General features: G+C 37.3%; 4 protein-coding genes across 5 annotated transcripts in view; 3 read left to right on the forward strand and 1 right to left on the reverse strand.

Annotated features, from left to right (window-relative positions):
• LOC121891678 (protein NLRC3-like) overlaps positions 1 to 25,214 on the reverse strand; it is a 1,105,688-nt gene that overhangs the window by 675,097 nt on the left and 405,377 nt on the right. The gene's annotated exons all lie outside the window — the stretch shown is intronic.
• On the forward strand, positions 1,662 to 14,823 carry LOC121892404. The gene is made up of 8 exons (XM_042405441.1): positions 1,662 to 2,198; positions 4,562 to 4,664; positions 9,581 to 9,717; positions 9,801 to 9,974; positions 12,266 to 12,344; positions 12,506 to 12,653; positions 14,195 to 14,434; positions 14,819 to 14,823. Exons 3-8 carry the CDS (start codon positions 9,629 to 9,631, stop codon positions 14,821 to 14,823), a joined length of 735 nt encoding a protein of 244 aa, XP_042261375.1. The 5' UTR covers positions 1,662 to 2,198; positions 4,562 to 4,664; positions 9,581 to 9,628.
• Positions 14,979 to 18,480, forward strand: LOC121892405 (stonustoxin subunit beta-like). The gene is made up of 3 exons (XM_042405442.1): positions 14,979 to 16,426; positions 16,733 to 16,779; positions 16,934 to 18,480. The coding sequence occupies exons 1-3, from the start codon at positions 16,167 to 16,169 to the stop codon at positions 17,473 to 17,475; spliced, it is 849 nt and encodes a 282-aa protein (XP_042261376.1). The 5' UTR covers positions 14,979 to 16,166; the 3' UTR covers positions 17,476 to 18,480.
• LOC121891674 (NLR family CARD domain-containing protein 3-like) overlaps positions 22,034 to 25,214 on the forward strand; it is a 111,523-nt gene continuing 108,342 nt past the window's right edge. The window contains exon 1 of one of the 2 annotated variants that reach the window (XM_042404194.1): positions 22,034 to 22,157. The gene's annotated coding sequence lies outside the window, so the exon portion shown is untranslated. The remainder of the gene's footprint in view (positions 22,158 to 25,214) is intronic. The other variant, XR_006094116.1, reaches the window with a different exon arrangement.

Genomic DNA, 25,214 nt, shown 5'->3' on the forward strand with positions numbered 1-25,214 from the left:
AATGCCTTCTGTTTTTCTCAGCTGTGCCCACATTGTGAAAGGATCCCAATATGCAAATGAGTTGGGTGGAGCTGGCGGACTTGTCAACAAACATATGGTGTCCCAGGTCACAGAAACTGCTGCCATCAACTAACGTCATTCACTTTTTTGCAGAGGAAGACTTGTAGTTATTGCTACTACTTGGAGCTTTTACGGAGGTTGCTTTAGCTGTCTGGAAGAGGTGGAGCCAGGTGACCTTTCACCTCACTGGGACCATTTGTTTCTTATCAATGTGTCACGCTGTACGGATTGCATTTACACCTGCTGACATCTGATCACAATGCGTCCTGAGTGCATTTACAGCTGCATTAATATGTGTTTTCCCTGATCCAGATAACATATCCACATACAGATGGCATGTTAATCTTACTGATTTCTGATATTGATCCTGCTAATATCCATATTGATCCACACACAAACCATCACATCAATGTTCTCACAGACACTATGTGTAAGATTTGAAACTTTGTTGACTTTGGCTCTATCTGGTGGGAGGATGAAGAATGACAGTGAGCTAACAGCCTCCATGTGTTGGAAATATTGTTGAAATAGCTTCACTCTGCTTATCTGTCCCTCTTTGTGTTTGGAATCACAGGATGTTTGGCTTCAATAGCTCAGGCTGTTAGAGGATTGCTTTCAAGTCTTCAGCTTCAGGAATGAGTAATGTGTGTTATTATTGAATTCATTATGTAAGCACTTCCTTAGCACACTATGGAGTGATATATGCACAAGTGCTTCACCAGGTACTTTTCAAGGAGGAGTAGAGGAATAGCTATAACATATAGCCACCATTTATTTGACAGTAACACTTAACATGGTTCTGTTCTCTGTTTCTCTTTTATTGCAATTGGTTCAGCAGTTCTCAACATAAACCACAAAATCTCCCTTAGTCCAAATAGTTTGAGAAAAGTTCAGTTTGTTAGTTAGTTTGGTTCTTGTTTTTTTCCTTTAAGTTGGGGAACTCAGTGTCTTTTCTTTGCCCTTCAACCACCTCAGGTTGAGGAGAAAATAAAACAAATAAACATTTCAGAGCTCTGAGAAAATAATAAACCAAATGAAATAAAAGCAGTGTTCATCTAGCTTGGTAGTGTGTTTTTTTTCCTTTAAATGGAGAGCGGTGAGATTTCAGCTCTTATCTGTATGAAGTGATGAAGAGATGTGGAGTGAATCAGTCCTCTTGACTGGTGAGACGCTCCTCTGCTCTTCTGTCCTACGTCCTCTGCTAGTCTGTTGTATGTCCATCAGCCGTTTTTCCAACCAACAGTCTCTTTCTCTCACAAATCATCAGCTGATCATTTCTTAACTTAAACCGTCACATTTCTTTAGATTTCTTTGTTTTTCTCACTTTTGGTCTGAAAACAAAGTCAGAGAGAAGAAACTCTGATAATTCATCAGATTCTCTTGTTGTCAAACTTCAGTTTAAAACAGAAGTGACTGGAAAAGACGGTGCGTTCTGGAGCTGCTGGGAAACATCAGAGTCATCAATGAATATTCATTTTCCTTTAGTGATGACTGAACAAACTGTAAAAATTGAAAGTTTTCACATTTTCAGGAAACAAACAGCTGCCTGAATAACAAATGAAACAAGTGGAAACATTTAGTTTCTGCTTTCTGTCTGTTAAACGTTGCGTGTTTGTTTTCTGAGAAAAACAAGTGTAAATATGTATCATATTAAAATGATATTCTATCCCTCTTCTGTCAGTATTTGCGCTCATTTTAACAGAATTCATCTTCATTTATCATTTTAGAAAAAGAATGAAAATAAAAACAAATGCTGGAATTAATTCTATTACATATTAAATATTAGAAATATGTAAAATGGCGGACACTCCACATGAACGCGCAAACGAAGAGGAAGTGGGTAGGGAGGGGGTGTAGGGGGTACTTTGGAAAAGACCCCTGGATGCTATTTAAAAGACTTGGGATGTTCCCAATAATTTACAGAAAGACTGCATAAAGGGTTTAAAGTGTCTACCGGAGAGTCCGCATGCACTCAACGACTTAACAGCCTGAACCCCTTCCGGATTTATCGGGAACGCGCCTCAAAATCCATGAATCCATTGGGATTGGGTTTGGGTGTTTCCCTGTTCAAGTTAAGTTTCACTTTCTGTGACAGTTGTGGCGCAGATAAATTTCTACATCCAGGCATCCATCTGAAGGTAATGTCAATACTTAAAAATGTTCGAGTCGTTACTTCTAGCTGTTGTTATTTTAGTTACACTATAAGCACCACAAAACTGCCGCTAAACTGTTTATTAATCTGAACTCCAGCGTAGTACAACCGATATTAAAATATATCCGCCGTTTTGTGTCGATGCTTGAGGAGTTTGAGTTGATGGTCAGTAGTTGAACACAGTGTTGTTATTACTGTGTCCAACACTTACTGATGACTGACGGCAGGTTTTCCTGCCTGAATCAGCCTGTGGAGGAGGCGGTGATGAGCCGCTGCTCTCCCCGCTGTCTGAGATACTAAATGCGGCTCCGCTCGGCCGGACAGCCGCTGGAGAACAGCTTTGACTTTTTGTGTCTACAGGTGAATATAGAGATGTTTCTATTTCTACTACAGGACTGATGTGGAGACAGCAGGGGGGTGAGGGGCTCCACTTATTTTATTCAATAAATACTGTAGTATTCAGAAAGCACTCATCTTTTTGACACTCCTCCAACATGAACCAGTGTTGCTTCTTTATGGAAATGTGTCATCAAATGTGTTTGGAAGCTCTTTATTGAGATTCACTCATTTAGTTTGGAACTCTTTACAAGTTTTTTGGAAGGATCCATCTGCTTTTGTAACTTATAGTACATTCACTCCAGTACTGTACTTAAGTACAATCTTCAAGTACTTGTACTTCCTTTTCCTGCTACTTTATACTTCCACTCCACTACATTACAGAGGGAGATATTTTACCATTCACATGTTTCCAGCTATTATTCATATTTTAAATCAATATCCTCAGGCATCAATGTCTTCAGTATAACATCACAGCAACAACAATAACAGTAAAAACAGATACATCAATCAAATGCACATCTACATATAAAAGTGCACATATAGAGTCAACCTAAATCAACATAAAGCACTACATGTTAATACATTAATGATATAATAATACAACACAGTCAGGAGCCATTCAACATGATTTTACTTTTGATACTTAATGTTCATTTTTCCAATAATACTTGTGTACATTTTGGATGCAGGACTTTTACTAGTAATATTTACAGAATGGTATTTGTACTTTTACTGAAGAATACTTCCAAATTATCTTGTTTTTCTCTAAAATGGGAATTTTTATTCATTTCTAACACAGCAGGAATTATAACAAACATATCTGATACATTTAAAATACATATGGTCTAATTTTAAATCTGTAAAAACTAATAATTTTACCTTTCACCTGCTGAGGTGAGTGACTTTATCTCTATGATTGTTAGATAAAGTTTATTTATTGATACAGTCCAGCCTGCATGTCTGTGGTTATAAGTTATGTGAGAACTGTGTGGAAAGTTCATCATGCTGCTTTTAGAGTTCAAAGTACAAACTGTAATATTTAGTCTTTCTTTGTTTGAGGTCTAAAGCGCTGTTATCAAGAGTTTTTATGCAGTCTCAAGATTTGAATTATAAGCTTTCAGTAGATCAGTGACTGAAATGCACCAACAAATGTGTTTTATGAGTCAGTTTTTTCTTTTAATTTCAAGAAAGTGTTCTGGACAGAAGCAATCAGTCTGGTTTTAATGAAACAATCTTATTTAAGTTAGTTGTGTTTAGTTTTAAAGCAGAATTCCAGAGCAAAAGCTAGAAAGATGAATGTGTACAAATTGCATCTTACTGCATGTCTGCAACTAAAGATGAACTTTACTGGTCTTTGTTGAGCTTCCTCAGTCACATGTTGGTTTTTCATCTTAACCTACTTGTCATTAGAAATGATTTGGCGCCCTCTGGTGGCACAAAGACAAACTGAACGATGTTACTATGAACACAGAGCTGCAACAATTAATTGATTCAACAGAAAATGATTTAATTCAACAGTCAATATTTTAATTGATTAATTGCTTTGAGGCGTTTATAAAAAAAAAAAAATCTCTTCCAGATTCTCTGATTCCAGCTTCTTCAATGTGTATTAATAAATGTATTTTGTGGTTTCTTTAGTCTCTTTGACAGTAAACTGGAGATCTTTGGGTACAAAACAAGACATTTGATGATGTCATCATGGACTTGGGCATTTTTCACAATTTTCTGACATTTTTGGACCAAACAACTAATTGATTAATTGATAATGAAAATAATTGTTAGTTGCAGCTCTAAACACACAGATTACATGAACTGTTTTTTTAAATGACAGAAACCGTGACAACAACTGACCAGCTGTTTTCTAACAGGTCAGACTGAGGTTCAGATACCTTCTACCTGTTTATCAATACAACAATAAATCTACAAATACATGAAGAATGAATGAGTGACAAACATCCATAAAGTGTCATCATGTTGTGAGTCTTCCTACCTGTCCCTCCTCCTCTACAGGTGGAGCTCTGACTCGTTCCAGGAAACAGCTCACCTGTGGCAAACACTTTTCTGACGGACGTGGAGTGGAGAGTCTTTGTCTTCAGCAGTTTGGATGTTAACTGTAAGTTTGCTTTGTTTCATAGTTGAACTTTCTCTTTAGTAACTTCAGGGTTTGTTTCTTGCTGTATAATGTTTTTATTTCATCAGAAAGTTTGGAGAACTCTCATGTTGGAAGATAAATCTACATGTTGTTAAATGATTGATTTACTGGAATCAAACAATATTAATGAACAGCTGATGATTATTTCCTTTCCTCAGCCCTCACAAATCAAACTAAATCTACTTTTTTAAGGTTGTTTCCAGCAGTGTAAAGTCAGACACTACAGTAAAGGCCTGCTACTGTTTCCTGTGAAAGCTTTAAATCAAATGTATTGTATTGACTGATGTGGAGGGACAGTCAGAGGACGTCATCAAGTTCAATGTTGCTACAATAACATGCATACAGTCCACTTGTGTTCTTGCTTTATAATGACTTATTATTGGTATATGCAGTTAGACAGGAGCTGATGATGTGTGTATTTATTTCTTCATATATCTTTGTAATCAGAGTTCATCTGTAACCACTGAGTTTCTCTCAGAAGTTCACGTGTACCATCACCACATTAAAACACTGTCGGCTTTATGGACAATTTGATCCAAATTAAACTACTCAATTAAAAAAGGCTATAAAATAGTTTCACTTTACACCAAATGACATTTTATCTGTGTTGTTAAATGTCTGACAGCAGTTAAGATCTAACATCTGCTGCTGTTTAACAAGTTTGTATTTAGTGTAAAAGAAGTCATATCAAAGTAAATGAACCCTGATTCTAATCATTTAATACATTTGTGTTTGTGCGTCATGTGCACTACTAATGTGACAACAACATCAAAGAGAACTAATAGATAACAGAAACTATTGACATGTTGTTTATTGGTGTTGCATTGACTGAATATGAATGAAATTCAGTCAGTGTGAGTCAGTGGATGTAAATCCTCCTCCATGCATCATGTGTACTGCTCTTCACCTCACTGCAGCTTCATGACGCCATCTAGTGGACTTATAGTAGAAGTACAGCAGCTGATGGCAGCTTTCTCTGACTCACACTATTATTACATAATCCATAAGTTAGGGCTGGAAGATATGGACAAAATAATACATCTCAGTTTCCTTCAAGCTTGGGCTCAATCATGACTTTAATCCCTCTTTGTGTTTGGAGTCATTTTACTAAAGTCATTAGTACAATTCTAATAACGATATTTAAGGTTTTTTTTATCTGTATGTCAGCAGACAACAGACAGGTTTCACTTTACAGTTTGAACAACTCACCTAATTAACATTTATTGGAAACAGCTGATAAAATTTGCAGGGATGTTTGTCATTTCAGCAGTAAAACTAAGAAACAAGCAGCATGTTGAAGTGCTGACTGAACACAGATTGACCCTGAGAGAAATAACTCTGTCAGTCATTATGAGATTCAAGTGAAGAGAAGATGAAGAATGTTATATTTAGAGCAGAGGATTTAAAGTCTGAGCATTAGTAATGTCAACATGAACAAAAGTTCAGACTAATGGATTTTATCACTCATATTATTATTCTTTGTTCCTTGTCTTAATTTGATTTGGGGAATAATATTGCTCTCAGTTATGGAACTACAGGTCCCATAATGCTTTGGGGGATGTAACAGGAAGTATAGCGTTGCCCTGGATTCAGTGAGTATGGAACTTGACTTCAGTCTGGACTTTGATACTCAGGTTGTTTTATAATTCATGTTTATTGAGGCATGTGTAGGTCTAAGTGTTTTGATAGATCAGTAATAATTTTTATCAGCGTTATTTTGTAACACAATGAAATCAATGACTACCTTAAAGTATTTGACCAAGTTTACAGTAAATTTATGGCTACTAGTTGTATTACTTTTACAGTAATTTACTGTGACATTTTCACAGTTAATTATTGTAAAATGACAGTTGTGCAATGTAACGTCAGTCTGCTGGGCCATTAGATTACTGTGATATCAGTATGTAGCTGTCGAATTACTCTACTGCACTGTGACTTTACAGGAAAATACACAGCAAATGACTGTAATATCACAACATGCTGCTGTAGAGTTACTCTATTGAACTGTGATTTCACAGTAAAAATGTCCACCAGATTACTGTGATATAGCAGTATGCTGTTGTATAATTACAATATATACTGTAAAGGTAAATCATCTCAGTAGCCAGTAATTTACTGTAAATTTACACTTAAAATAACATTGAAAAATACTGCAAAATTTGACCTATTTTTTATTTTTTATTATTTTTCTGTTAACCCACAACAAACCTATAACATAAAAATGTTAGATTCAAATAAAGACTCAAGCAAAATCGGAAGCTCAATAAAAACGAGATTTTCTTTGAATTAATGTTTGTATATTTTTGATATTGAGAGTTTGAAACTGTCATTTATTTTGGAACTGTAGAAGTTTTTGGAAGAATGTATCTGTATCCATAATGTTTCCTGCTTTTTGTCTTTTTGTCTGTTTTTTTTTTTTTACCACAGCAGGCATGAAAAGGACAAATTCTACTTGAATAATCTGATAATACATATGATCCTATTTTATATCAATAAATATCTCTGTGATTAATTACACGCGCAAACAGAAATGCTGTTAAAACATATTCGGTATTTTTATCTGACCCTTGAATTTACTTTATCTTTGTTGTTTGATATTGTTTTGTTGGTTGGTGCTGATATGATTAATCATATCAGCATTCTGCTGTACAAATGTTATCTTGCTGCATTTAAGACAATTTTAAAACGTTGAATGTCCCTCATGCTGCATTTAAGGAACAAGGTACAAACAAAAATATTTGGCCTTTGCTTGCATGTTTGAAGTCCGTTAAAGAGTTTCTAACCAGTTTTGATGACTTTGAAGGTTTGAATTACAAGCTCTCAGTAGATCAATGACTAAATGCAACAATAAATGTGTTTTACAGGTGAGTTATTTCCCAATAATTTCATGAATGTTTTCTAGAAAAAACTGATCAATTTAGCCTCAATTGAAGGGGACACTGAAACAGTCTTATTGTAGTTAGTGATTTTTGTGATTTATTTATTGACTGGGACAGTATGCAGTTTGAGACATTAAAGATGCACTGCACCAGAGTTAGCTTGAAGCTAATTTGCATCTGTAGTCCCCAACAAAAAACATACAACAGCACAACAACAAACAGTAAAAAGTGAAAAAAAAAACCAAAACAAAACAAACAAACACACAGAACACACTATACAAAATACAAATCTACAATAAAAACGAGATTTTCTTTGAATTAATGTTTGTATATTTTTGATATTGAGAGTTTGAAACTGTCATTTATTTTGGAACTGTAGAAGTTTTTGGAAGAATGTATCTGTATCCATAATGTTTCCTGCTTTTTGTCTTTTTGTCTGTTTTTTTTTTTTTACCACAGCAGGCATGAAAAGGACAAATTCTACTTGAATAATCTGATAATACATATGATCCTATTTTATATCAATAAATATCTCTGTGATTAATTACACGCGCAAACAGAAATGCTGTTAAAACATATTCGGTATTTTTATCTGACCCTTGAATTTACTTTATCTTTGTTGTTTGATATTGTTTTGTTGGTTGGTGCTGATATGATTAATCATATCAGCATTCTGCTGTACAAATGTTATCTTGCTGCATTTAAGACAATTTTAAAACGTTGAATGTCCCTCATGCTGCATTTAAGGAACAAGGTACAAACAAAAATATTTGGCCTTTGCTTGCATGTTTGAAGTCCGTTAAAGAGTTTCTAACCAGTTTTGATGACTTTGAAGGTTTGAATTACAAGCTCTCAGTAGATCAATGACTAAATGCAACAATAAATGTGTTTTACAGGTGAGTTATTTCCCAATAATTTCATGAATGTTTTCTAGAAAAAACTGATCAATTTAGCCTCAATTGAAGGGGACACTGAAACAGTCTTATTGTAGTTAGTGATTTTTGTGATTTATTTATTGACTGGGACAGTGTGCAGTTTGAGACATTAAAGATGCACTGCACCAGAGTTAGCTTGAAGCTAATTTGCATCTGTAGTCCCCAACAAAAAACATACAACAGCACAACAACAAACAGTAAAAAGTGAAAAAAAAACCCAAAACAAAACAAACAAACACACAGAACACACTATACAAAATACAAATCTACATACAGCACATCACATACACCCACAGTCTCAATTAGAAATAATGTTAACTAAACTCAGCTGTGTGACTCAATGGTCACATAGCTGATTGGTCTTTAGTAGATTTTTTATGTTTAGTTTTAAGTCATTGATTTCAAGAGGAATTTCCTTGAAAGAACTATACACAATAAATATTCATTCATCATTCATTCATTATTGGAAACTTTATTATTCAATATGTTGACTTGTATATTTGCCTGTAGACCAATTTCATATGTATGCATCTTCAGCTGAACTGCTGTTCACTGACTAAACTTAAATTATTTAATCAGCTGGAAGAATACCAATTGAACCCTCTATTTCTCTATTATGTATATAAATAATGCCTTTAATTAGAGTCCTACAGGAAACTTTGCTAATTAGTAGGAATTTGCAGATCCTTAAAAAGTCAGTAATAAGTATAATTTTATTAAATAATGTTTTTTAAATTTTTGATAGTGGGGAAATGATCAGATGTTATATTGAAGGCTTAAGGTGCAATAAATGTCATCACAGTTGTTGCGTCACAAATAATCTGCTGTAAATCCTCCTCATGCATCATGTGTGCTGCTCTTCACTTCACTGCAGCTTCATGACGCCATCTAGTGGACTGATAGTAGAAGTACAGCAGCTGATGGCAGCTTTCTCTGCGTCACACTGCTGTCTGGCTGCATTCACACTGATATACAGCAGAAAATCACAGCCAATCACAGGAGGAGCAACTGATATTTAGGATTTGACAGGAGAAATGATGTAAAGGATGTGTTTCCTCTCTAGGTGAAGGTAGAAAGTGTGTGTGACTGATGTGGATGTGACTTCAGCAGCATGGATCAGTGTGAGGACAGAGAGGAGGGAGTCCCTCCCTCTAAACGCTCTCGGTGTGGGGAACATGACAGCCAGACCAAAGCTCAGAGGTGAGATGGAGATCTCTAACTGTCCATCACTGTTCTCCACCATCCTTATTCACACTCAAAGCTCTGTGTGTGTTGTGTTGAAGAACAAGGAGGCAGCACAGACCAGACTCTGCTGGACCTGAACCTGAACCTGGACCTGGACCTGGACCTGGACCTGGACCTGGACCTGAACCTGAACCCAGCTGTGTGTCCTTGAAAAGCGACCGGTCAAATGATCTCCTCATTGATTTTAAAGGACAACTTCCTACTGCAAAGAGGTAAGCTGTAACAAAATTTAAAATGTAACTGACTAAGGTTTTACCAAACATCTCTTTCAACATAAATTTCAACATTTCAACGTGAATCTTTTCAACATACATTTATATTCTCATAACTGAAGAGGTGAAAAACATAAGAAAGAAAGTGTAAGGAATGGATGTGTTTGTCTGTTCATAAGCTGCTAATATTTAGCATGTCAGGCTAATTAATTTACTTCCTAAAATAGTAACCTGGTGTTATTTCCAATGCCAAGTGTTAGCATATCATTAGCTTACTAAATTATTAATATTTTTATGTCAATATGTTTGGGAGACGGTCCTTTATGCCTCTATATTATAAATTAGAGTAATGTCAGAAAGAGATGACAGCATTTGTCAGATTTCCACTTTCGCCCTGCTTTTTAGGGTGCAGGTGTGCTTGTTAAGTCATGGATGCGTTTTTGGTTTGTGTTTCTAAGGTTTAAGTGGTGCAAAAGAATGGAGAATGGAGGTACAATTTTTATTCCAGTGCCTAAGTCATCAGTTTTATGGAGTAGCTGTGTTGTAAACCTCAGGGCTGGATACAAGAAAAGTCTCTGAAAACTAAGATGCAGAATTTGAATTGAAAACCCGAGAATAGACATGTTGGTCCACTGTCTTAGGTGGTTGTGTGGTTGACACCTTTAAAGCAATAGTATGGTGGTCAGATACATAGTTATCTGAAAACTGAGGAGGAGGGAGTCACATGGGTGATCTGTGAGACCGGCAAGTCTGTTCAGAAGTATCTCATGATCAATGGTATCGAATGCAGTGGTCAAATTGAGAAGAACAAGGACAGAAACTTTCTTTTTATCTGCGCTCATTCTAAGATCATTTATGACTTTAGTGAGTGCAGTCTCGGTCCAATATCTACCTCTGAAACCAGACTGAAATTTTTCATAAATATCATTGTCATGTAAGACAGCCTCTAGCTGTATCAGCACTGCCCTTTCCAGGATTTTACCTAGAAAGGACAGATTGGATATGGGCATGTAGTTACTCAGAACAGAGGAATCCAGCGTGTGTTTTTTGAGTAGAGGCCTAACTAGAGCAGTTTTAAGTGGATCCGGGAAGATACCTGACTCTAAGGAACAGTTTACAATGTCTAGTACATCGAGAATAAAACTATCTACAACCTCTTTAAAAAAGGAAGTGGGGATGACATCGAGTGAGCAGGTGGAGGATTTCAATTGAGAAATGATATTCTGGAGTTCACCTTCACTAATTTACCTGAAATGATTTAGATTTCCTTGAGCAGCACTGGCATATTTTTGATCGGTAGTATTCATAATAATGGTCTTGATGCTGACAATCTTATTTTCAAAGAACGAGGCAAACTCCTCACACTTTGACTGTGAGGGAAGATGGACATGCTCTTTAAAGTGGGTGGGTTTTAGGAGACGGTCAATGGTTTCGAATAAAATTCTGGGGTTATTCTCATTAGCGTTAATAATTTTAGTAAAATATACCTGCCTTTCACAGCGCAAGGCATTGTTGTAAATATAAATAGATTTTAAGATTTTATGTTGCTGCTGTTAGGAAGCACACAGTCACGTCTGTAAGGTTTGACAGTCGTAGATCAGTGTATTCAAGTTTGTTCCAATTTGGATGCTGGAAATACCACTGATAATGATCAGTCTAGTATGGATGGACAAGCAAAACATTTTTGTTTGTCCATACATAACATGTTACAACTTAAATGCAGTGTAAAAAAATGTTTTATGAAACATGTTAGCAGGACATGTTTTAGTGTCTTCTGGGTACAGTGCAGAATCTATAAAAACAGAGTGACCAGACTGAAAAACATCCTTTTACTTCAAGGAAAAGGCATCGCCCTGTTGATCAAAGGTAAGGCTTTAGAACTGATATTGAAAGTGAAATTAAATTATCTGGTTTTATTAGACTGATATTCAAGATATTCATACTGTGAGCTGCCCAGTACAACCAGTCTGATACAACCACACACTGGTTCTAGCTTCCTTGCTCCAGGGCACTTCAGCAATGTACAGTGAGGGAGGGAGAGCTTTATGGAGGGCTAGTGAGAGCTGTCGGGACTAAACTAAACTGACTGATGAAATAAAACACTGAGCTGAAAGCTACAAACTGAGCTGTTGATTCTCAGTGGGATCAGCAGGACTAGCAAACCTTTACAGCACCACTGGGAGTCGTCTGATTCTCTGTTCACATCCAAATATCACTTGATGGACCTTTAGCTTGTGTTTGTCTCTGTGTGGAAAAGACTTGTGAGCTCATTCTTCATGATTCCTCCACAGAGTGGACCATGAGAGCTCAGAGGTTCCCAGTGGTCAGTCTGCCCAGCATCATCAAAAACACCTGGACTCCATATTTTTGGTCTGTACATGTACAACAACTACTTTTAAATCTATTCTGTTCACAATCATATCCATGCGACACTTTGTAGACCAGTGGATTGTCAGTCTGTCCAACATAGATGTGATGTTTACTTGATGAATTTAGTTTGATTGTGTCATTCATATAGTATTCTGTTCCAGCTGCTGGAGGAGAACATTGTTACTTTTGTGAAGAATGAGCTGAAGAAGATGCAGAAGGGTCTGAGTTCAGATTACCCAGAATGCTTAGAGAGTCAGAGTCAGGATGAGGAGGTGTTGGATGATGAGGGGGAAGAGCAGAGGAGCAGCAGCAGGGAGGCATTTCTGAAGATCACGCTGCACTTCCTGAGGAGAATGAAGCAGGAGGAGCTGGCTGACCATCTGCAGAACAGTAAGAGGATTTCTATAAAGATTTAACATGCTGGATAAATGAGACACTTACTGATGTCTCAGGAGATGGAGGAAAATATGTTCATATATGCATTATTTAGGGGAATTTAATTGTCAGATTTTCTTCATGAATCAATTATTGTTGATCTTATTTCTTTTGTGTTCATTCAGGAAGTCTTACAGGTTGTCAGTCTAAACACAAGTCTAACCTGAAGAAGAAGTTCCAGTGTGTGTTTGAGGGGATTGCTAAAGCAGGATACCCAACCCTTCTGAATGAGATTTACACAGAGCTCTACATCATAGAGGGAGGGACTGCAGAGGTCAATGATGAACATGAGGTCAGACAGATTGAAACAGCATCAAGGAAACCAGACAAGTCAGAAATAACAATCAGACAAGAAAACATCTTTAAACTCTTACCTGGAAGAGATGAACCAAACAGAACAGTGATGACAAAGGGGGTGGCTGGCATTGGGAAAACAGTCTTAACACAGAAGTTCATTCTGGACTGGGCTGAAGACAAAGCCAACAAGGACATACACTTCACATTTCCATTCACTTTCAGAGAGCTGAATGTGCTGAAAGAGAAAAAGTACAGCTTGGTGGAACTTGTTCATGACTTCTTTACTGAAACCAAAGAAGCAGGAATCTGCAGGTTTGAAGAATTCCAGGTTGTGTTCATCTTTGACGGTCTGGATGAGTGTCGACTTCCTCTGGACTTCCACAACAATGAGATCCTGACTGATGTTACAGAGTCCACTTCAGTAGATGTGCTGCTGACAAACCTCATCAGGGGGAAACTGCTTCCCTCTGCTCACCTCTGGATAACCACACGACCTGCAGCGGCTAATCAGATCCCTCCTGAGTTTGTCAGCATGGTGACAGAGGTCAGAGGGTTCAGTGACCGACAAAAGGAGGAGTACTTCAGGAAGAGATTCAGAGATGAGAAGCAGACCAGCACAATCATCTCCCACATCAAGACATCACGAAGCCTCCACATCATGTGCCACATGCCAGTCTTCTGCTGGATCACTGCTACAGTTCTGGAGGATGTGTTGAAAAGCAGAGAGGGAGGAGAGCTGCCCAAGACCCTGACTGAGATGTACATCCACTTTCTGGTCGTTCAGTCCAAACTAAAGAATGTCAAGTATGACGGAGGAGCTGAGACAGATCCACACTGGAGTCCAGAGAGCAGGAAGATGATTGAGTATCTGGGAAAACTGGCTTTTGAGCAGCTACAGAAAGGCAATCTGATCTTCTATGAATCAGACTTGACAGAGTGTGGCTTCGATATCAGAGCAGCCTCAGTGTGCTCAGGAGTGTTCACACAGATCTTTAAAGAGGAGAGAGGGCTGTACCAGGACAAGGTGTTCTGCTTCATCCATCTGAGCGTTCAGGAGTTTCTGGCTGCTCTTCATGTCCATCTGACATTAATCAACTCTGGAGTCAATCTGCTGGCAGAAGAACAAAAAGCATCCCAGAGATCTGAAACTAAAGAAGAATCTGCAGAGACATGTTTCTACCAGAGAGCTGTGGACAAGGCCTTACAGAGTCCAAATGGACACCTGGACTTGTTCCTCCGCTTCCTCCTTGGTCTTTCACTGCAGAACAATCAGACTCTCCTACGAGGCCTGCTGACACAGACAGGAAGTAGCTCACAGACCAATCAAGAAACAGTCAAGTACATCACGAAGAAGATCGGTGAGAATCTGTCTGCAGAGAGAAGCATCAATCTGTTCCACTGTCTCAATGAGCTGAATGATTGTTCTCTAGTGGAGAAGATCCAACAGTACCTAAGATCAGGACATGTCTCTGCAGAAAAACTGTCTCCTGCTCAGTGGTCAGCTCTGGTCTTCATCTTACTGTCATCAGAAAAAGATCTGGACGTGTTTGACCTGAAGAAATACTCTGCTTCAGAGGAGGCTCTTCTGAGGCTGCTGCCAGTGGTCAAAGCCTCCAACAAAGCTCTGTAAGTACACATATAGGTGGATTTATTCATCATTATTTAAATACTCTATCTTTTCAACAAGACAGAAAAATAAATAACTCCTAACTTGTTTTTTTTCCTTTATATTTTCTTTCCAGGTTGAGTGGCTGTAACCTGTCAGAGAGAAGCTGTGCAGCTCTGTCCTCGGTTCTCAGCTCCCAGTCCTCTAGTCTGAGAGAGCTGGATGTGAGTAACAACAACCTGCAGGATTCAGGAGTGAAGCTGCTGTCTGCTGGACTGGAGAGTCCACACTGTACACTGGAAACTCTCAGGTCAGGATTCATCAACCTGTTCAACAGATGAACATTTAAAATCTGTATGATATTAGAGGATAACATTAAACCTGTGTAGGATTGTCTCTGCTAATATGATTTGTCAAACCAATTTTTACTAAGGTTCAGCAGTAGATAATTACTTGTAGATTTACAAGCAGATTTTTATTGTTTTTGTAGTTAGGAACATGAACAGAGCAAGAATAGTTGAGGTCCATGGATCATTACATAGCTGGTCAGTTATACAGACATGTAAACACATACAGTAAGGGAGATACAGAGAGAAAAGCTAAAAATATGGTAAAGCCCACATATACACACAAAGGGGACACAAATAGACAATATTCATGGGTAGACAGTTTACATAATGAAATAATAATAATATTACCAATGATAATAGTAAATTAAAAAGTGAGAGAGAGGGGGAAAAAACAGAAACAAGTCTTTTACATGAGAACCGTGAGAAAGTATTGGTTAAAAATCAGTCTTCACATAATAAGCTTGATAGGGCTCCCAGATCTTAGAGAAAATGTTAGATTTACCCTTAAGTGAGTATTTGATCTTCTCTAAACCCTCCGAATAACGTGATGCATGGAGAGGGTTGAATATTGGTATGGTGTATTTTGGGAAGGCATTTAAATACCCTGTCCAAGAGTTTCTCCACTAAAGGGCAGGCCCAAATTGGGTGGTATAAAGAAGCAGGTTCTTAGCAAGTGTCTTACATCTAATTAGTCAAAATTGGTTGCAATATGACTTATCTTGACCCCGGTCCAATGAATCCAGTGGTATTTTGAATTGTATTAAATGATGTTTAGCATTGAAGTGAGATGAAAATATCCAATCCAGTGCACCATACCAGGTATGATTATCCAATTCACACATCCTAAATTCACACTCTTGCTTCCAAATTCGATGGGGTCTGGAACCCAGTTAGGTTGCTATAGGTCTTCAAATCACACTTCTGGATATCTCATTTGAATGAGGGTGTCAGTTATAGTGGGCGGGGGTCTGGAAAGGAAGTTAGGAGTATTAGTTCGAATGAAATGGAGGAAAAGTTACTCGCTGATGGCACCCAACCTGGAAGTCCTTCAATGCAGATTTTTGTTTTCACTTGTTTTGTTTCTGTTGTTGAATTATTGAATACCACAGATGATTTTACAGATTTCTTCTAACCATGTCTAAAAACTGTTGCACCTGGACAGTTGCACACAGCAGCACTCTCAGCCTGTCAGACATGTGCGTTGTTTTGTGTGTCTGCAGCCTGTCAGGATGTCTGATCACAGAGGAAGGCTGTGCTTCTCTGGTCTCAGCTCTGAGCGCCAACCCCTCCCATCTGAGAGAGCTGGACCTGAGCTACAATCATCCAGGAAGCTCAGGAGAAAAGCTGTTGTCTGCTGGACTGGAGGATTCACACTGGAGACTGAACACTCTCAGGTATGGAGAGACAATGTCTGATAGAGGGGGAAGAACTGGAAACATTTTCTCTGTCAGATCTCACCTAAATCTTTGCATTTTTGTTATGTCTAACTGAAGTTTCCTGTAAATGTTGAAAGATAAACCAAATTAGATTCAATCAGGGTTTCAGAGGGATTGGGATACCGGATTCAGATTGGACAAAAGTCTATCAAAGCCCAACCCCACATTTGAACAGAATAATAAAACAGTAGACTAGAGCGATGTAATGTCCATGTTTGCATGCTGAAAGAGAATGTGCTGCTCTGACCCCCCTCCTCCTTTCAGGCTGCAGCCTGCTGGAGTCCGATGGTTAACACCAGGTCTGAGGAAGTGTAAGTGTGTTTTTCATTTGATTCATGAAAACAAAACAAACTTCAAACTGTGACATCACTCATTCACATCCTACTGAGGATGAAGATGATGTCATCATCAAACAGATGATAGATCAATAACTGCAGCTCTATTGTGTCTTGTTCTATCCATCAGATTTCTGTCAACTCACACTGGATCCAAACACAGCACACAGAAAACTCAAACTGTCTGACAACAACAGGAAGGTGACATATGTGGAGGAGGATCAGTCATATCCTGATCATCCAGACAGATTTGATTACTGGCCTCAGCTGCTGTGTAGAAATGATCTGACTGGTCGCTGTTACTGGGAGGTCGAGTGGAGAGGAAGCCTTTATATAGTAGTGTCTTACAGAGGAATCAGCAAGAGAGGAAACAATGATGACTGCAAGTTTGGAGGGAATGATCAGTCCTGGACTCTGTACCTCTCTGATAAACATTACTCCATCTGGCACAATAACAGTGGAGCATCCGTCTCCTACTCTTCCTCCTCCTCCTCCTCTGTCTCTTATAGAGTAGCAGTGTATGTGGACTATCCTGCTGGCACTCTGTCCTTCTACAGAGTCTCCTCTGACACACTGATCCACCTCCACACCTTCAACACCACATTCACTCAGCCTCTGTGTCCTGGGTTTGGGTTCTGGCCTGGTTCCTCAGTGTCTCTTTGTTCTCTGTAGGAGGAAGAGTCTCCTCCTGTTAGAGAAACTTTCTCATGTTATTTAGCACCAACCTGATCTCTCACTGCTTGTAAATTCAGTTTCTAAACCCAACATGGTTTCCACGTGGCTGACAGTTTGTTTGTCAGTCACATATAAACACATTTAAAAAGCTGTAAAAAAAAGAAGCTGATGTTCTCAGAGCAGATAGCCCAGTCTGTTAGAGGACTGTTTGGAGGTTTGGAGGTCGTGGGTTCGATCCTTATGAGTCTCAGTGAATTTTGAAGTCCAACACCCAAAGTTAAACTCAGAAGCTTTCAGAGAGAAAACCACCACCGGCTGAAAGTTTACTGAAACGTCAAGTTGTGACAAAGGTTTTTAAAAATGTTGGAAGAGTTTTGCCAACTAACTATAAAACACATAATGACAGTAAGCATCCGCTGGCCTATAGAGGCTCTTTGTTGTTTTTCCTCTCCTCTTTTGTTCAATTAGATGTTTTTTTAATCATGTAGTCAATTCAGAAACCAATATGTTTTTATGTGTTTCTACTGGATGTGCATGTAGAGCTGTAAATAAACATTATGATTAATAGATTCATCAATTCACAGTTTTGTATATAAAATGTGAAGAAATTGTGAAAATTGTGTAAAATGCTCTCATTTTGTCTGAAATGAAGTCCAGAACAGTAAAATATTGTTTATTATCATGTAAGACAAAGAAAAGCATTAAATCTTTACACCTGAGAAGCTAAAACCATGTTTGCTTCAAAATGACTCAAATAATTATTGGGTGTTGATCGATAAATCAATGAATGTCTGTAAAATGTCAGGAAATTGTGTAAATTGTGTAAAATGCTGGTTCTAATTTCACAGAGTCAAAGGCGACGTCTTTAAATGTCTCATTTTGTCTGAACTAAAGTCCAGAACGGTAAAATATTCTGTTCATTATCATGTAAGACAAAGAAAAGCATTAAATCTTCACAAGCTAAAAGCAGAAAATGTTTGCTTCAAAATGACTCAAATGATTATTAACTGTTAATTTTCTGTTGATGGATAATCAATGAATGGACTAATTGTTGCAGCTCTGGCTGTATGTGAACAGAATATTAGAGGACAAACAGCTGACAGTTTAGCGCCTTACTAAATATCCACAATAAAAAGCTCATTTACAGGATCATCAATCTGTTTACAATCTGTTTGAAATGTTTATTTCCTGTTTTTGTCTTGTACCAAGTAAAGTTGATCATTTGTATGTTTATGTTACTCAGGCAGAAATAAATGTATCTGCAGTATCACCTGTTATGTCCAATAAAAAAGGATCATAAATAATAATAGAAGCTTTCATTTGATCTTTATTGTCAGATTCAGAAAAATGGCACTCTAATAATAAGCTGAACATTATTAATAGTTATATTGTTTATTCACACACAGTTTAGCGCAGGGTCAGTTTCTCATTTCTACAACCTTCACACAACTCAACTTTGAATGAAAAGTCACATTTTGATATAAATCATCAACATTAATAGTTATATTTGGAAAATGTGCTTTGGACAAAAAGCAAGTGTTTTCTTCTCACAGTGAAACTCTATTATATTCTATTTTATTAATGTCAGTACACATCAGCATTCTGAAACAACATTGTGACACTCAAACCAATCATTCAATGAAGCTGGAAGCCAAAGATGTAAAACTAAAACCTACTATGAAAACAAAACCACAGAGTTCACTTTATTCATTTTACTGGGAAAATTTCACACTCTTAAAGCCAAATTCTGGAGGTCTTGCCCATCGTTTGAACTTCTCAGGATTGAATTTAGGAAATAATTATCTTATATATACTTATACTAATCTGTGTTCATTAAACTGACAGCATGCGGTTTATCTTTTTACCAGCAGAGGGCACCAAAGCTTCATCAATGAAGAGTAATACTCCATCTTTAATGCACATATTAGACACATTCTAACTGTACTGATCAATAATCAATCATTATTCCTCCAGTTATGATAAGTGAGTCACATCTGATAATAATAAAGATAAAGATGTGTTGAGGCTTCTCAATGATCCTGTCGACAGCTCTGTCTCCACTTTAGCTGCACCACAAGTCCATGTAAAACTATTAACACATTCAATCCATCTAATCAATTCTTTAAGCTCAAGGTTAATATTCAACTAAATATTTCTGATGCAGAATCATTATAAAGCATCTTTTTTTAATAGTTGTATATTTTATTGATCCTGTTGGAACAAACTTCATTTCAACTTTACAATATAGTCACATTGTTTTTGGAATATTGATGTAAAAAGGTTGAATATCTTGTAAACAATCTCATTTTATTAACATGATTATTTACATACATGTAGATTTTATAAATAAGCATTAAAACATGAACTGACCTTCTCTCTAAAATCGTATTAGTCTACAATTTATCAGTCATAAAGTCTGATGATATTCTGCAAGACTTTATGTAAAAGACTATTTATTGATGTCTTTCATTTCATTTAGCTGTTAGAATTAGTTTTTAATTGTAGCATCATGTGACTCAGTTTTATTGGAGCTAATAATTGTTGTGTGATGGCAGCTTGAAGTTTGGAATAAAGTTTAGAGTTTATTCTTAGTTGTAACTTTAATGGGTAACAGCTGGACTTCATGGGAGTAAGTGTTGTTTTTGTTGCTTTACACCTCCCCTGACATCGACTTGTTTCCCCTGATAGGTCACTGAGAAGTCCTTCTTTCCTCCACTGACTTCCTGCTGTCCACATTATTCCCTTCATATTGAAATAATCAACTGAATAGTCAAATATGCTTTACTGATGTGACGCTCCAGGACTGAATATAGTGTAATGGTGTGTTCAGACCAAACCAAAACAATTGGCACAGGTCAGAAGATGTGAGCTGGGAACTTTCAGAAAGTGTCCACTGACGGGACTCTTCACACGTCTGGAAGGTCATCTTCACACTGAAACATGATCAGGTGACATTAACAGTGCTGGTCTGAGGTTGAGCAGTTTTGGATGTTATTGATCAGTAAGTCTCAGGACCAGCTGACAGAAGAGACTCTTTTGGAGGTTCAGTTCTGGGTTTGAAGTGCCTGAAATCTCAGTGTGTCTTGGGAGCTCAATTCACGGAGGATCTTTCAATCCCTTAAATGCACCTGTTTCATGAACTTAAGCTTTCAAACATTCAAACAGCAGCTGAGTGTTTGTTTGTTCATATGAGGAAGTCTCATGTCTTAGTCCAGTATATGACATTTGACCATCATGTTAAGCTAAGTCCAGTCTTGTTTTCTTCAGTGAAGAAATATTGCAAAAATAAGACCTATATTGCCCCCTACTGTTCTTGAACAATTAATCCACACATTCATTTTCTCCCAGTTAACCTACTGTAACTCCCTCTACACCTGCCTCAGTCAGTCTTCTCTAAAACATTTACAGTTAATCCAAAATACAGCAGATAGACTTCTAACCAGAACTAGCCATATGTCCCACATTACTCCTGTTCTTGCGTCCCTCCATTGGCTTCCAGTAAAATTCCAAATAAACTACAAGATCCTGCTGATTACATATAAAGCACTCCATGACCTTGCCCCTACCTACATCTCTGAGCTCCTTGTTCCCCATTCCACCTCACGACCTCTCCGATCCTCAAATCTTGGCCTTCTATCTATCCCCCGCACAAACTGCAAATCAAAAGGTGACCGCACATTCTGCAAATCAAAAGGTGACCGCACATTCTTAGCCCCAACTCTCAGACTGCATACTTTGATAATGAAGATATGAAGGTGTGTCAGCAGCCTGCACACACACACACACACACACACACACACACACACACACACACACACACATACACACACTGATGAAGGATAAGAAACTGTCGGTTAAATGAATGTGATGAAAATGCAGCTTTAACTGAAGCACAAAGCTGTTTTTCTACACAGACCTGCTCAAGACTCAACAGAGCTGCAGAGTGACGAAGTTCATGAGAAAAAGTTCAGTAAGTGGAGTTTAATTTCTCTACATTAAAGGGACATGGTTTTCTCTAGTTTGTGGAAAATGAATCACTAATTACTTCAGCTGGAGAAACTAATTTATGATGAATGTGTTATTGCTGGATGGAGTTTCTTTAAACCATGTGGTGGATTTAAACAGTCGTCATTTCAAACAGAAACATCAGCTGCTAAACTTCCTCCTTAGACGAAGAAAGATGGCTATCTGTTCATTACATTCATATTTCATAAGCTTTTGTTTTTTGTGTCTGTGTGAGAAGAAACTCTGAAGAGTCCAAAAGTGATTTTAATTCTGACTCTGTGATGGAGGAGATAGTTTCTATCTAATCTGTGATTTGCTCTGTAACAGAGGATGAAGAGCAATTATTGATGTGAAGAAATAACTTTACGAATATTATAAAAAGATGTAACGTTCAGCTTCTCTTCACATGAATGTCATGATGAGTTATTTATTCTAACAGCACACAGTTAAACACTGAGAAACCACCAATACAACAATAAATATACAAATACATGAAGAATAAATGAGTGACAAACATCCATAAAGTGTCATCATGTTGTGAGTCTTCCTACCTGTCCCTCCTCCTCTATAGGTGGAGCTCTGACTCATTCCAGGAAACAGCTCACCTGTGGCAAACACGTTTCTGACAGACGTGGAGTGGAGAGTCTTTGTCTTCAGCAGTTTGGATGTTAACTGTAAGTTTGCTTTGTTTCATAGTTGAACTTTCTCTTTAGTAACTTCAGGGTTTGTTTGTTGCTGTATGATGTTTTTATTTCATCAGAAAGTTTGGAGAACTCTCATGTTGGAAGATAAATCTACATGTTGTTAAATGATTGATTTACTGGAATCAAACAATATTAATGAACAGCTGATGATTATTTCCTTTCTTCAGCTCTCAGAAATCAAACTAAATCTACTTTTTTAAATGTTTTTTCCAGCGGCGTAAAGTCAGACACTACAGTATAGGCCTGCTACTGTTTCCTGTGAAAGCTTTAAAATATAATGTAGTGATCCAGAGCTGGAGAACATCTCTTCATATTCAGTGTTCCAGAAACTTAAAACATTTCAGTCTAGTCTTCCTCAGTGACATTTTTAATTTTTATATCTTTTAAGCATTTTTAGCAAACATTTTTCATCATAGTTTTTTTTAAATGAAATGAACTCTGCTTTAATGCAGTAAGACAGTAATGTTGTGACTGATTGGCCAGTTTCTTTCCTTTTGTAATCACAGCTCATCTGTAAAAGAATGATCAGATATTTCGTACCTGCAGATCAGATCTTTTCAGATCAAGTAAAACCTGCTCAGCGTTCATCATCAAAGTATCTGAAGAGGCAGCAAAAGATCAGAGTGAGACATCACTGCTTCGCTTAGTATCAGGTTGCCATCATCACATTCAAAACAGTCTCTGTAAAATAATAGTGTCACTTACACAACAAACTGAGTTTCAGACCAAATTACATTTGTTAGATCTCAGCTTGTGTGAGGGGTTTAACATGTGGTGTCTATTTATGTTTGCATTCACTGTAAAAGAAATCCCCTGAAAAGTAATAATTTGGACGACACTTTGAAACAGCTGATTTGCTTTTGCATCCTGCTCACTCTGACTTCTCTGTTAATATGGAGGATCATTCATAATCATTAAAATAAACTGAAACTATTGACATGTTGTTTATTGGTGTTGAATTGACTGAATATGAATAAAATTCGGTCAGTGTGAGTCAGTGAATGTAAATCCTCCTCCATGCATCATGTGTGCTGCTCTTCACTTCACTGCAGCTTCATGACGCTATCAAGTGGTTCTCTGACTCACAGTATTATTACATAACCCATAAGTTAGGGCTGGAAGATATGGACAAAATATTACATCTCAGTTTCCTTCAAGCTTGGGCTCAATCATGACTTTGATGGATTTGAAACATCATATATTTTTAAGACAGTGAAGCATAATAGAAGAGCTGCAACACCTGCAGGCTGTCATCATTATGCATAAAATACAGGTTATCACACACAGCTGTTGACTATTAGTATCATATGCTTCATGTTCATCCAGTTTGACTTTAATAATCAGTTTGAGCACAGAAAGGGCAGAAAAGTGGGCTCACTGATGTATCTGCTGTTTGTGTTTGTGATATCTGCTGACTCCCAGCACTTCAACTCTCTGTAACCAGAGATGATACATCATCAACTAACACAAACCCACAACACACATCAGCCTGCAGAGTCATTTTCAATCATTGATCCAGACACTAATGATCTGATCAATGTTCTTACAGACACTATGTGTAAGATTTGAAGCTTTGTTGACTTTGGCTCCATCTGGTGGGAGGATGAAGAATGGGTTTCACTTTCCAGTTTGAACAACTCACCTAATTAACATTTATTGGAAACAGCTGATAAAATCTGCAGGGATGTTTTTCATTTCAGCAGATGTTCAGCAGTAAAACTAAGAAACAAGCAGCATGTTGAAGTGCTGACTGAACACAGATTGACCCTGAGAGAAATAACTCTGTCAGTCATTATGAGATTCAAGTGAAGAGAAGATGAAAAATGTTACATTTAGAGCAGAGGATTTAAAGTCTGAGCGTTAGTAATGTCAACATGAACAAAAGTTCATATTAATGGATTTTATCACTCATATTATTATTCTTTGTTCCTTGTCTTAATTTGATTTGGGGAATAATTGTGCAGTCAGTTATGGAATTACGGTTCCCATAATGCTGGGGGATGTAACAGGAAGTATAGCGTTGCCATGGATTCAGTGAGTGTGCTATGGATCAATTTAAGACATTTTGTAGTTTTATATACATTTTACAGGTCGGTGCTGCTACTGCAGGACAATGCAGTTATTTTGGTAGGTTGACCTTGTAAAATCTTAAAAGCTTGAACATTAATAATAATCATCAATTCATACTTGAGGCTGGTTTTCCTCCCAAAGTTAGTTTCACTGTTTTCAGCTTAGAAAGGTTTTTACCAACACAATGTAAAATAGCTGCAGTCAAGTCAGATAGAGTTCACAACCATATATGAAAGAAAAAACAATTATCACATGACCATTTATACAGTACGTTGAGTTATTATTGACTGTGACTGTTCCTCCTGGCCATGAAGGAATCGATGTTTGGCTGAATTTTGAAATGTTTGCACAGTGACAGTAGATATTGTCCTCCATTACTTACATGGGATTTGCTTTAGAATCTCTTCTCTTCAGTGTGGACAGAAGGAACAATTACAACAACCAGTAACTCTTTCAACATACACGAGGATATGTCAGTATTGTTTTATGACAGACTTGAAAAATGTGAACCATCCTTTAAGACCTGATGCTGGGCAGTAGAAGAGGTGCCTTGTGCATGTCTGGAAGGAATATGATAATATAGTTCTCTGCTACTAAGGCTGACATATTCATTAAGGACACAAATAAGCATCAGAAAAGCATATAAAGAACTGAAAAAAGAAGAATTAGCTAATTTCCCCAATAATGTTTTAGCAGTTTTTCTTCAACCTGTTCCATCTTGCCTTCACTATCAGTAAACACTTTGACAGACTTTTTGTCTGTTAAAGCACTTTGTAAATTCTGTTTTTAAAGATTCTATATAAATAAAGTTATTCTTATGATATTAGTTGAAACTGAGCCTCACTATCAACCTCTATTAAAGATGTTTTAAATGAACACTAAATAAAATAACGCCCTCTAATATCAAAAGGTTTCTTGTACTGTCTGTCCAGACAGCTACTGTATACTTTGACTTCA

The sequence above is a fragment of the Thunnus maccoyii genome, chromosome 24, assembly GCF_910596095.1.
Source record: "Thunnus maccoyii chromosome 24, fThuMac1.1, whole genome shotgun sequence".
Classification (NCBI taxonomy): Eukaryota; Metazoa; Chordata; class Actinopteri; order Scombriformes; family Scombridae; genus Thunnus; species Thunnus maccoyii.